The 13430-nt window shown below is 39.4% G+C and overlaps 2 protein-coding genes across 4 annotated transcripts; both read left to right on the top strand.

Annotated features, from left to right (window-relative positions):
• The first annotated feature begins 93 nt into the window (after window positions 1-93).
• On the top strand, window positions 94-3119 carry LOC102289391 (protein LSM14 homolog B). The gene is made up of 8 exons (XM_014334815.2): window positions 94-348; window positions 636-799; window positions 892-1021; window positions 1120-1335; window positions 1518-1601; window positions 1710-1871; window positions 2153-2282; window positions 2372-3119. Exons 1-8 carry the CDS (start codon window positions 231-233, stop codon window positions 2493-2495), a joined length of 1128 nt encoding a protein of 375 aa, XP_014190301.1. The 5' UTR covers window positions 94-230; the 3' UTR covers window positions 2496-3119.
• A 90-nt stretch (window positions 3120-3209) lies between these two features.
• On the top strand, window positions 3210-13269 carry LOC102289689 (SS18L1 subunit of BAF chromatin remodeling complex). Of its 3 annotated transcripts, XM_005926146.3 has the most exons (11): window positions 3210-3931; window positions 4648-4724; window positions 4813-4897; window positions 5081-5213; window positions 5650-5898; window positions 6662-6826; window positions 8467-8568; window positions 9075-9167; window positions 9264-9383; window positions 9485-9612; window positions 10876-13269. In XM_005926146.3, the coding sequence occupies exons 1-11, from the start codon at window positions 3863-3865 to the stop codon at window positions 10900-10902; spliced, it is 1248 nt and encodes a 415-aa protein (XP_005926208.1). In that variant the 5' UTR covers window positions 3210-3862; the 3' UTR covers window positions 10903-13269. The 3 variants fall into 3 exon arrangements, with proteins under 3 accessions (XP_005926208.1, XP_005926211.1, XP_005926210.1); XM_005926149.3 differs by lacking the exon at window positions 5650-5898; XM_005926148.3 differs by lacking the exon at window positions 8467-8568.
• Window positions 13270-13430: the final 161 nt, after the last annotated feature.

The following is a 13430-nucleotide window of genomic DNA, read 5'->3' as shown; positions in this document are numbered from 1 at the left end:
TCGTAACAAATAATAGATTACGAAAAAATTCAAACGAATGGGTCACAAGTGAGTTAAATCAAGCCGTGGTGATTGGCATTCATTTTATTGCCATCAATGATTGCCAGGTGCTTCAATCAGGTCAGCTGTGTACGCCTATAAATTGTTTCCGGTTTTACTAGGACTCGAAATGTGCCGTGTGATGAGTCTTTATAGAAGTTTATAGCAACGGCCCCGGATATTCTCGAGCCATGGCTTCGAAGCCATACATTGGCTGTAAAGTATCACTCCTCTCAAAAGCCCAAAATCGTTATGAAGGGATTTTGTATACTATTGATGCAGCGAACAGCACAGTAGTTCTGGCAGAAGGTGAGTTATTTAGCTATCAGTGTTCTTGAAAATCTGTCAGCGTTTCAAAAACTTGCTTTTTAATTTTTTTCTCCATTTCTAGTTATTGTTATTTAATCTTAGCTGCTGGCAAAGTTTCTGGGCTGCCTTTCCTCATAACAGCCATCCCTCAAGAGTCTCTCCATCTAAAGCAATGCATTATCAGGGACTGTAACATCTAGTCATTTTAACTGAATTGGAAAGAAACTGGGCAAGTGAAATATGGGTGGAACTTTCCTAACTTTATCCATTGTTTTTCTTTTCACTAGTCAAGTGTTTTGGAACTGAGGGACGGCCAACAGATAGGCCAACGTCACCCAAAGATGATGTCTATGAGTACATTACTTTCCGGGGAAGTGATATTAAGGATATTACACTGGGTGACCCTCCAAGGTATCACCATGGCCTGCCTCAGGATCCTGCAATAATACAGGTGTACAAAAACTGCTTGGTTACACCCTCCTTCTAAAAACAGACTAAGTATGTATATGTGTGTTTAAACATTAACATATTTGGTTCATCCAGACCTCCAGTTCAGGCGCTTCAAGCATCCAATCTACCGTTGGATCACTCAGCCCTTTAAGGATGCCTGCCTACAACCAGGTTGCTGCTAGCTCTCTGCTTAATCAGCAGTATGTTGCAGCTCTCGGCCTTGGTAAATCAATGACAGCAAGTTTCTAACAAGTTAATTGACTAAAAAAAAAAATTTAAATGGGTTCTTTCTATACTACACACTTCATATCCTTTACCCAGGGCCTTTACTTCAAGGCTTACTTGCTCAAAGAGGTCCCATGGTGGAAAAGGCTGTTCAAACCGTCAGTGTAAAGACATTTAGGCAGAGAAGAGGTGCGAGTGGATCCCAGCAGCAGGAGCAACAAGAAGAACAAGGACAGCAGCAGCGGAATAGGAGGCAGCCCAAGGGGACGAGAGGAACAAATATTCAAACCACAAGGGTCACTGAAGCCACCAGTGAGTAAACAATGTTGCAGCAATGAGAAGGAAATGCTGTTAAAGTACTGTGATGTTTCCCAAGTGAAACAGGTTGATTAACTGTGGAGGAGTATGTATGTTTCGGGGAAAATAATGGGGTATTTTTCTAGGCAGCTACATGCACTTAAAACTAAGTGTAGCTGTTGTGGGTGTCTTTGCAGTGCAATCAGACCCAAGTGGATCCACTTCTCAAGACAGTCAGCAGCAAAATGCTGAAACCAGGCCACCTGCTAGAAAAAGACAAGGTATTAAACATGCAAGTTTCCAGTAGACTTGAAAATCAGAAAGGACATCCTTGTATACAAAACAAACTTGAGGTGCACTTAATAAAAAATAAATAATAATAATCTTAGGACCTCGACGGCGCAGGAACCGCAGAAGAGGCCAGCTGATGGTGGCTAATGCTCTATCTCCCACCCTTAAATTTGACACAGACTTTGATTTTGATTCCTCAAACGCGCAATTCATTAAGGAGGCGCTTGAGGAGAAGTTCCAGGAGAGGCTGACTCTAAAAGGTTGGTTTATCAGCTGGAGTTGCCAACAATGCACCACTTTTTTTTTTTTTTTTTTAAATCACCTGCTTTGTCAGTTAATTCTCTTTGAAGGAATGCTGTCAATTTAAAGATAGATAGATATCTATCATACTTTTTTTTTTTTTTTTTTTTTTTTTGTTTTTTTGTGTGGGGTTTTTTTTTTTTTTTTTTTTTTTTTCTTTTTTGTAAATAAATGCAATAGCTGAAAACCAGGGAATTGGTCTGTCCTTCCTTCCACTGTCAGTACTTTTTTCTGTTTTCAGATGGGAATTCTGACGGAAGGGAAACGGAGGGGTTGCAGCTGAGTTCAGGGGAGGATTGTTTTGGTCCAAAGTGCTACTATGACAAAGCAAAGTCTTTCTTTGACAACATCTCATCTGATAATGGGCTCAGGTAATCAACTGACTGTCTTTGTCTTATATAAAAGCTGGTCTTTGTACAGATATGTGCTCATGGCTATTTATGTACATCAATGGTTTCAGACTGACGTGGGCAGAGGAGCGAAAGCGCAATCTGGAGACTTTTGGTGTCCCTGGGCGTTTCCTGAGGGGCCAAGGATTCAGAGGTGGATATACCAGAAGAGGACGAGGTGCTGCTCGAGTCTAACTCAAAGAAATGCAACTGGGCGGCTGTACAGATCAGTTTCATACAAAGGCAGTAGAGTAAAGCCACCTTGACTGATTTCATACCCTATTTCTGGAAGGTACTGGATCCCCTGTAAGAATCTTGCCCCCCTTTTCTTGACAGACCTTTTGATGTTTAGCACAGTGAAGAAATCACAAGAGCAATAATGAAGGCTGTATTGCATTTGGAAGAGGTGCTATGCTGTGCATGTTTGTTTACAGTCTGTTTACTGGGATACATGATGGAACTAAGCCATCATTATTACAGCTGTGCTGTAACCAGTCAAAACGTCTGTCATTAAAAAGTTTAACATTATTTCTTTGACATTTGACCTTGTTTTTATGTGGGTAAAATTTACTCCAGCTTTTTTTTTTTTTTTGTTTAAAAGGGGGAAACCATGAATGCTTGAGTTTCTACTTTTGTTTGCTACTTGCACATTTGTAAATTCTTGCTTTTGCCTTTTGGGAGTATTAATCAGATTTGTCCATTCAATGTTGCATAGTATTAATATAATGAACTAAAGGAGCTTTCAGACTTAAGACTTAATTTGGTATAATCAAGGGAATGAGTTGAATGTAAATAAAATGGATGTGCTGATACACCTGTTATGAGACTAAAAGACATTTTGTTGCACAAGTAAGCATTTAAAAATTCTTAGTTGTACAATCCCAATTCTAAATCTGGGATAGTATCTGTTTTCTATGGCTGTTTCTTTGTCCTTTTAAGAAGGATCACTCCTTTAAACAACGTTTGCAATATATTCAAGATTCGATTATATAAACTGGCAAAAAATTTAAAAAGCGTAAATGTCACACTGAATTATAAGATTACACGTTCCCTGATTCAGCACTTGAGGGGCAAGTGCTGTTGTTAAAAAGTAAACACTCCACAGTGAACGGTGGGATTCCCACATTTCCTGAAATGCTGAAAGCAACTTTGGCTACAGCTGATCCTTAAAGGTTTTGCGCACTGAGCAGCGTGTGCTCCAAGCAGACTGCTTTCTTGAATCAAACGATACCCCGTCTACAGTGAGGGGAAAGTGGTAGGCTACTCACTGCCTGGACTATACCAAAATCTGAGGGAGAGGGATTTGTCCCTTACCATCATATCCCTTTATATGCATGTAATTATTTGCACGCAGATAATAAATAATAGCTTAAAGGAAATCCTGTTTAATGCCATTCAGATAAGTCAAGTGTTTTCTAATTTTCCATCTTTCGCGACATGGCTCTGGTTTGGTCAGTACCCCTATTCCTGGTAATGGAGAAACTATGTAACCAAATAGAAGGCTGCGCTCGAGATAATAAATATTGGAATAAAAGCGGCTCTTTTATTTCCCATATGACAAAATGTCGGTGGCGTTTTCATCGGCGCGCCCCAGAAGTAAAGGGGAGGTGACACAGCAAACCATTCAAAAGGTAAAAAAATCCTAAAACGTCGCGACATTTCTATTTAGATATTCTAGCATGGGAGTATGTGATCCCCCTCCAGTGCAGAGAAAGTAGCCAGTGGTGAATATCAAAGAAATGGCAACTGGTATTGTAACGTTACAGTCAATTGAAGGTGCGAACCAAACAAAGCCATCGCGGTGATGTAGACGAGCGCTCGGCTTAACGCCGGCTGGATCTCTGCTTTCTTGGTGATGCTGTCTGTCATCCTCGCAGATATTTTGAGACGAATGGGAATATTTTTGTGTGAGAAATTGGAAATCAGTTTTATTTCCTCGCAAGATGGTTAACAAGAATTCTCAAAGCAGCAGCTCTGCCCTGGTGTTTAATTAAGTAGGCTATAGATTGAAATTGAAGGCAGGTGTTACAGTATATGTCCTAGGGCACCGCTTTTATCCTTGATTGAACCGTTTAGCGCGAAAGTAAAACGTAAACCCTATCCTTGAAAGCCAGACTTTCAACCGGCGTCCTAAATAAAGACAGTGAAAAATGAGTTCTTCTTTTGGCTCTGTTATATAAAAGGAAAATGAAAAAGATGACCCAGAAAAAAACACTCAAGGGCTGGATAAAGTTCTGAGAATCAAGCACAGCACTGTTTTAATAGAGTATTTGTTAGTTAATAATTTACTATACACTTAAAGGACTTCAGATACAGTGGAATGAAGTTGTTTTATTATTTTCCAAAGATGCTGGATGAAAATCATCATTTAATACAGTGCATAATGGATTACCAAAGCAAAGGCAAGACGGCTGAATGCACACAGTAAGTGGTTTCGTCTTTCCTCCCTGACCAGTACCTGCTAAATATCAAAGCACAATTAAGACTGGTTTTCTTCTTCTTCTTCCTCCAGGTATCAGCAGATCCTGCACAGAAATCTTGTTTACTTGGCCACAATAGCTGATTCAAATCAGAACATGCAGTCATTACTACCTGCGGTAAGTGTGATTTGTGACTCCAGTAATGGCAACTATGAAATATAAGTATACACTGTGTCCACTGAGAAAATAGAACATTAATCGAAAACAGAAAATAGATGCATATAAATACAGTGTGAAAAAAATGAACTGCATATCATTTATGACTGCCACTACTTAAATATTACGTCTCTACACCTTTAGCCTCCGACTTCCAGTATGTCTTTGGGTCCTGGAGGGATGGGCCAGAGTGGGGGACATGCTCAAAGTAACCTCAATGACAACATGGGACCAGCACTGCCCCCGACATCAATGATGCAGAGCCAAATGAGTAATGGTGAGAGTTAATTGCATACCTGCGTTTTACAGATAAGCCCTGAATCACTTATTTCGGCCCAAAGATGCCTCCCGATTTTGTTGTCTGTCCAGTGTCTTGCTTGCTCGTCTGATTCTGACTTAGTTGCATGTTTGTCTGCAGACACAGTACCATGTCTTGTCTGCCACAGTGCCCGCACTTCTATATTGCTTCATTGCCTTTAAGTATCTGTGGCTTTAAGTTCAGCCAATGAGTCAGATTGTTTCACAGTTATGTTACTATATTCCCTCTTCTTGTGAAAAAAATATACACACATCCTTAACGTGCGTTACTCTACCTTTGTTCAACCATGCACGTCTCCTGTGAAGATGAACTGAATGTGGGGCCGTGGTTAACATGATATGGCACCACAGGGGAATGTGTGGTGGCTGCTCTGACTGTGCGTGTGTGTTGTCAGGGCCCAGCCATGCCCCCATGCAGCAGCAGTCTGGTCAGGTGCAGTCGGCTATTCCCTCCACCTCCCTCAGCCTGCCAGCAAGCAGCTATGGCAGCTCGCTCCCTGGGTACAGCCACGCTGCGCCCTCCTCCCAGGGCAGCATGATCCAGGGCCCTGGGCCTGGTTATGGCTCTTCCTCCTCTTCTTCCTCCACATCCTCATCCTCTTCTTCCTCCTCCCGCAGCAACCTCAACATGCATTCCAACCAAGGTGAGCCAGGTATCGTAAAGCCCAGTCGTCAGGAATTGGTCTCTAAACCATCATGATCTGATAGTCAGGAGTTACCATCTCTCGAGATGCAAGATGCCGTACTTGTTTTTTACTTGTTTATGTGTATTATACAAGATTTGGCATTTAGAGGATGGGAATGATGAAAATAATCTTTTCAAGTTTTCAGGGTGAAATACTGTACATGGTAGCTGTGCCCCTTTTGAGCTTGCATAAAAAACATGCTTGCATGCATATCTTAAACTTTCCTCCTGTGTAACAGACAAATACGAAACACATTCAGTTCATCAGTGAGGTGTCCTGCCTCCCTCCTTCTTCCCTTTGCTTCAGGTTTAACTTCTCCTACTTTTTGAGATGCACCCCTTCTTTCCCTGGATGTCCGTGTGTATTTATCGTACTTCTGTTAAAGCGCCGACTTCGCTGGCTTTGTTTACACTTAAAGCAGCATCTTGAAAGCATTTCTTTAAAGATATTTTTTTAAAAGACCCTTGACTGCTGTATGCTATGGATCCCTTTTGGCTTTCCCCCTGTGTCCTGATTGCCTTGGACCTCCTCCTACATTTGTTTGTTTGTGTAACTATACACATTTCTGTCAGGCTCAGATCTGGAAATTCTGCTTATGCTCCAGAAGGCTGTGCATTCTGAAGCATAAGCAGGATTTATCAGCATTATAGATGAAGTTTATCTCTATATATTAATGTACAAGATCTCCCCCTCCCCCCAAACAATCCCACCTCCTCCACAGTCTCCATGATGCACCAGCAGTCTGCCACACCACACTACTCCTCAGCCCAAGCTGGGGGGCAACATTATCAGGGACAGCAGGCTATGGGCATGATGGGTCAGGGCAGTCAAGGAAACAGCATGATGTCTCAGAGGCCCATGGGATCCTACCGCTCTTCTCAGCAAGGTAGGTGGCAAGATTTCTTTATGCTGCTTTGGTATGGCTGTTGTTTCAGTGAGTTTATTTGGACTGATTTGTGTACTTATGTACACTTGTGTGGGTGGTTGTGTGTGAACACCTGAATGTCTGGCGAATAGTTTTCCAGGTCTTCCAAGTGTGACGGTGGTTGCCAGTATCTAAGTTTTGAGATGGATTGAGATGAAAGCCATAGTTGCTGCAAAAGCCCCTGATAAGTAGGTAGTATTGGTAGTATGATGTTCCAAGATTATAAAACGAGAGTGATATTAGACATCTGGAATTGTGTAGGCTCTAGTTGCCTTCCTGTAACTTTAAGAAGTAGCCTGGAGATGTATCACTTGTGTCACTTTAAGTTCCCATCTCTGTAAATCACCTAACTTGCAATGTCAGTGCGTGCCTAATAATAGCTCCACTCTGTCCCTTTGTGTCTTTCAAAGGGTGCAGGCTTTGAAGGCATGTAGTAACTTAGATTTAGAAGAAGCATGTGATACTAATTCCAGTGCAACAGGCCGTACCCTATTGCATTATAGTGTGAAGTGCTTCTAGATAGATGTGTGTTACAGGAATATTGTGTCCATGGTTAAGCTGTGTGGATTTCCCACCAGCCTTTGGTTGTGCAGCAGCTGGAAGGGATATTTTGATTATCTATAGCTAATTGGTCATATCTGGAAGTGCAAAAGACATGTACAGTTGTGGTGATAAGTTTATATGCACTCATCATGGACATGGATGTCATGGTAATCTGGCGTTTCAAATGATTTGAATGATTTCTCTGAACTGTTCTTGGAATGATTGTACAGCAATCAGTTGTCTTTAGTGCACTTGTTGTTAATTTAATGAAACTGAAACCAAATATTAGTGTGGATGTATGTATATATTGTAACCTGTCTGAACCTGTGTGAATCTGAATTTATTGAATTAAAGATGTATGTTGTACAATCATTCCACCCCAGAAAAATCATCAAAACCCTGAAATTTGCATGACATCTGCCCATGGTGAGTGAATATAAACTTCTGACCACAACTGTATGTTTTAGATTGCTTTGGTATGAGTGCGTTCTGTGATTCTGCCCATCTTTGTATGGAATTTTTGGCTTTGTTGTAGATTGAAGGGAGATTAGACTATGCTGACTTTTGTTGCAGTTTTCAGAGTACTTGTTATTTTGTAATTTTTTTATTCTCTAAGATCCAGTTCAGATAAAAAAAAACAAAAACGGAAGTGGAATCTGGAGTTTCTGCACACCACCACCAAACAAATCCTAATTTTCCAGAATAACAGACCTTCTGTACTTCACACTTTATCTTCAAAAATTGCATATCATGCATTTTTCATTCAACCAAGCAGTGCAATTGTTTCACTTCAATTACTAAATCTAAAATTTGGATAAAAAAATAAATCTTCCTTCATATTATTTTTTATTTAATATTATCAATTTAATCTATTGAAAATCATTTTCAGTGACTTGTACAGTACTCTATTTACACATAAGTTATAAAACATCATTACTGTAATATTAATTATTTTTATTTTAAGCTATTTTTAGTTCTCCTGGCCACAGCCATGTCCAACACATGGCCAGTTGGTTTGACCAGTTGTTTAACCAATCATGGTCTTACCTGTCTTGCAGGATCTGCACAGCAGTACATGGGACAAGACGAGTTCTACGGAGAGCAGTATGGACACACTCAGAGCTCCAGCGAGCCCATAAACCAGCAGTATTACCCTGATGGTAATCGTGCACATCCATAAACTTCATACACACAGCTTTCAAACACACAACCCGCATTGTAGGTCATTCCATTTCCCTTTAGCACTGTCCTACAGGCCTGAGCCAGATTTATTGCTGAAGCTCTTCCTCCCAACTTTTCACTGTGGGAGACAAAAGTAATGAAAAAAAAATTGAAAACTCTGACATTGGTCTATTTTCTGCCACTGTGTCTGTGTCCATACTGTCCCCTTTGGTGTGCCGAAATTTCAGATTTCAGAGAGCGATATAGCAGCGTGTCACAGAGAGAGCTCAAACTTCATCTGGGGTGGTTTTTTAAAAAAAAATGCTTTGTGTAATACGTTGAAGTGAAAAGGCTGGCAAAATGGTGTTCGTGTGAAAATTTGTTGACAGACATTTATTATGAATGTTTCAGCTGCAACCTGCAAATAATAACTTATCTTTCGTCTGTCACTGGATTTTGCCTTAGCAGAGGAGTTTTTGCATGTGTTGAATCGTGTTCTCTGCAGGTCACGGGGAGTATTCATATCAACAGTCCTCTTATGGGGAACAAGGGTATGATAGATCATTTGATGAATCCTCACAACATTACTATGAAGGAGGTAATAACATTTCTTAATTTAAATTGCATTTCTATATTTTATTGTTTAAATAAATACTTAACTATAGTAATGTGCATCTGATATGTCTACCTCCAGGGAACTCTCAGTACAGTCAACAGCAGGCCCAGTATCAACAGAGCTCTGGCCAGCAGCAAGCCTTCAGCCAACAGCAGTACTCTTCTCAACAAGGCTACAGTGGACAGCCCCAGGGATATGGTGAGAGTGACTCATACAGTCGTTTTTGTGCATCCAGGCAAATTTAAACACGCACATAAAATAACTGAAAACATCCACCTAATTGAACTCCTGTGCTACAGGTCCAGTCCAGGGAGGATCGTCTCAATATTCTCAGTATCAGCAGAGTCAAAGCCAACAGTATGGATCCTACCGATCTTCCCAGGGAGGCCCTGGAGCGCAGACGCAGAGGCCGTTCTCCTATGAACAGGTACATGAGATGTTTTAACTTAAAGCAAAATGTATGTATTATTTAGGTATAGACATACTGTCACAAGTCTGTGCACGAAACAAGAGTAATAAAATAACACAGGACCTTGCTAGACCCCCTTTGTCTCAAAGGATTGTAATTGAATTTGACCATGATCTAAAACACTGTTTCCTGTTTCCTTATATAATTACACAGAGCAACAGAAAATCAGATTCATGTAGGACCAGTGAAGTAAAAAAAGATGTTGTAGTGTGTGTCTGTTTTAGTACTAATAGAAACATATACTCTGAAAGCACCATGCAGACAGTTGTGGTCAGACGTTTACATGCATTCATCATCAGCATGAATATGGTGTAACTGTTCATTTCCCACGGTGGAGAGCATGCATCTTTAATGAATAACTTGTTCTTATGTACATGCTTCTTTAATGACTTAAAAACCAAGAATTGGGTGCACATCTTTGAAATTATTTTTGGGTTTTCTGTAATCCACACAGGCTCAAAATGTTATATACAGACTAAAATATATACCTACATCTCCAGTAGTATTTGGTTAAATGTTATTTAGCAATTTGCACCTCAACCAGACACTTCTAGTAGCCATCAACAAGCTTCTGACATAATCCAAGTTCAGTATTTGGCTGCTCTCATTGGCAGAACTGGTGGAGTTAATTTAAATTGGCTGGTTTCCCCTTTGAAGCATAGTCCAAAGATTTTCAGATTTGCAGATTCCAGTTCATTTCATGTTTGAACCTTGGGAATTCCCTGGGTTGTTTCTGAATATCCTGAACAATTTCCTCTCATCTGAGGGTGACATTTTGGTCTTCTTCCAGATCCTGGCAAAGTAGTGACACATCTGAATAATTTATATTTATGTAATTTATGTAAAGCGCTATATAAATACAGGCCATTTACCATATTTATTTATAATTGTTTGAATTAATGATCCTGGAATCTACAGCTGTTTTGAATTGGTTCTAAGAGACCGTCCCAACTTGATTAAATCTACCATTCTCCTTTTTAGATCTCCACTTTAGAGTTTCCCAGACATTTCCCATTGTTTTAAGTATCGGTCTACATCTTGAAGATGTATGTTAGAGTCATTCCACCAAAAAGAACAGTTCAAAAAATAACTAAAAACCAAATATTGTCTTTAAATTGATGCCCATGATGAGTATATGTAAATGTCCAACCACAACTTTAAGCAGTATATAAATAAATAAATAAATAAATCCAATTAAACATATATTTTTTCTAATTTCAGGGTCAATATGGAAATTATCAGCAATGAGGCAGCACAATGTTTTGCTGGTGGAAGAAAATGTGCGATGGAACATTCAACAGTAATGAACTGGGCTCAGCTATGGATTAGATCAGGCTGCCATCAGATTTATTATCCTCTCATTACTCATCATTCTAGCTAAAATAATTAATCCAGTCAAATGTGATGCTTCCCTCCTCTGTTTTAATTTCAACAGGGTTGTAGCTGGTTGTGGTGCTTGCAAAACCAAGGCAGTTAATGTAACCATTCTATACAAGCTACTAAAAAGGGCGCTGTGGAGTTGTCACATGCACCTCAGCCACATGCACAAATAAACTTGTTCTCTGTCCCCTACCTTTATTGTTTTAAGAGCTTTTGATGTTATTTTATTTTTGGTGCACAGCGCAAGTGAGACTGTGGGAGTACAAAAAAAAGCTTATTAGCCTTGAAGAGAATATTCTTTGATATTTGATAGAAGACTATAAATCTTGCTCTTATTCCTGGTATAAACACTGTTATATCTCATGGTACATCCTTAAAAAAAGGTGAAAATGTTGGTCGTTAAACCTGACTTGATCATGGGGTTTGTCTGTGTTAGTCAAACTGTGATGTGTTGCTGTGTGGTATAACATTATGTGTTTTCACTCTCTACATATGTCTTGCTGAGGTAATCGACATAATAGATAGTTGACAGACGAAAACTTAACAATGTGTATCATTGTCCATGATAATCTTACATCGTGGTAGTATTTTTGACACTATATTTTGAGTGGCATCGCTCTGCGCCGGCTTATAGCGTCTGTGCAGAGGTAAGGAGTGTTGCGCTCTGATGCCATAAAGTAATGATTTTTACATAAAATTGCATTGCCACTTTGTCTGCACTTTATTTTACAGTGACAGTGTATGTATTGTCTAATATTTTGTATCGTAGCGTGATTCAGGCTGTTTTTAAGAGATGATACTCAAAAAGCCAAAGTAACACAGGAACAGAACAGTAACATGTCCTGCACCTCAACTTCAATAAGTGCAATACACTCAGCTCCGTCAGTCATGTTGAGGTTGGCTCTTACGGTGAACTTTACGTGATTATATGTAGTTTTTTTTTGTTTGTTTGTTTGTTTTGTTTTTTTACATACAGCTGTGATAAAGACAGAGATCGTTTGTCTCAAGTTATTCAGTGTTATGTTACAGGAAAAGAACAGAATGTGATAGACTATTTAAGAATATTACTTCTTTATTTACGTGACTTAGAGGCAGATATGTGAATATATCAAACATAAATCTTACTACTTTAGCAGTTTTTTTTCTTTGTAATTTTTTTTTATTGCTATTATTTGTATTAGATCAAGGAATTCATGTAAGAAAAATAATACAATTGTTGCAGCAGTATAATTTTTGTTCATGTACAAGAATTTACCTTTTTCATATTTATTATCGATCGATCTATCTGCAAGTTATTTCTTTGTTTATTTAGTTAAAAAGAAATCAGACAACTTTTTTTTTTATTTCTGTGGTTGTGAGGGTCCAACTTAGCAGTATTCTGTTATAACATCTTGTTGTAACTCAACTTACCTCAGAGGGGAAGAATAACACAACAACTGTGGTCATTCTGCAGGGGTTATCAAGGATGGGAGATACCTGGCTGTCAAACAGCTGATTAACTATGTACCACTCAACACTGACAATCACAGGCGTCTCTAAATTGGTATCAGTTTCTCATTTTTACTGTGAACCAAACATGTGCGGCAAGTTGTTTTCCAGTTCTACGTAGTGTGTCATCACTCATGGGTGGTATGCCTTGTTAGTGTGCGTGTCGGTGTGTGTGGATGTGCGAGAAGGAGAGTTTGATGTGCATAATCCAAATATGAATGTTATCTACTTATCTATTGTAAGACTGCATCGCCTGATTTTTTCTGCTGTCTTTTGTTACTATTTGCTATACAAAAATAAATTGACATTCACCTTTTGTGTGTCTGGATTTTGTCATCTGAACGTGAGTCAGAGATTCTTTAATATTTCATTGTATGCTCATTGGTCACTTCATTAGGCACACCTGTTCTTCAGATTACTAGGCAATAATTTAGACAACTTATTATGCTCAGGTTTAAGCCAAGCATCAGAATGAGGAAGAAATGTGATTTCTTTACTTTGTAGTTGCTGGTGCCTGGTGGGCCATCTCTAGGGTTTCCAAAGAAGGGTCTCAAAAAGAGAAAATATCCAGTGAAGAGCAATTCAGAGTAAAAATGTCGCCAGAGAAGAATGGCCAAACTGCTTTGAGCTAAGAGGAAGGCAGCTTCTTAAATCTATTCAAAGAAGAAGTAAGGCAATTTTAAAGGCAAAAGGGGGTTTCAACCTGGTACTTGTAAGGTTTACTTAATAAAGTCTCCATCATGTGTAGATTGCAACATGGTTAGGTCACAACCAAACTTCAGGAGCCCTTTTTTTGTTAAGGTAGACACATTTTAGAGTTTTGAGTTGAAAATATGAGTTCTTTGGCGGTTCAGGTATGAGGTTTTCCTTTCTTTTGTAGCACAGCAGGTGGCGGTAGTGGACCGCAA

Source organism: Haplochromis burtoni, unplaced genomic scaffold, assembly GCF_018398535.1.
Source record: "Haplochromis burtoni strain Fernald_Lab_line unplaced genomic scaffold, NCSU_Asbu1 Contig_91, whole genome shotgun sequence".
NCBI classification, from domain to species: Eukaryota; Metazoa; Chordata; class Actinopteri; order Cichliformes; family Cichlidae; genus Haplochromis; species Haplochromis burtoni.
The sequence above is the reverse complement of the archived record's forward strand: the minus strand, read 5'-3'. Positions and strand labels throughout refer to the sequence as shown.

Excerpts from the sequence above, each read along its gene's own strand:
- LOC102289391 (XM_014334815.2), top strand. The coding sequence starts at position 231 with ATGGCTTCGAAGCCATACATTGGCTGTAAAGTATCACTCCTCTCAAAA. Across the intron at positions 349-635 it reads CACAGTAGTTCTGGCAGAAG|TCAAGTGTTTTGGAACTGAG; the intron begins GTGAGTTATTTA and ends TCTTTTCACTAG. Across the intron at positions 1,872-2,152 it reads GGAGAGGCTGACTCTAAAAG|ATGGGAATTCTGACGGAAGG; the intron begins GTTGGTTTATCA and ends TTCTGTTTTCAG.
- LOC102289689 (XM_005926146.3), top strand. The coding sequence starts at position 3,863 with ATGTCGGTGGCGTTTTCATCGGCGCGCCCCAGAAGTAAAGGGGAGGTG. Across the intron at positions 5,214-5,649 it reads GCAGAGCCAAATGAGTAATG|GGCCCAGCCATGCCCCCATG; the intron begins GTGAGAGTTAAT and ends GTGTGTTGTCAG. Across the intron at positions 6,827-8,466 it reads CTACCGCTCTTCTCAGCAAG|GATCTGCACAGCAGTACATG; the intron begins GTAGGTGGCAAG and ends CCTGTCTTGCAG.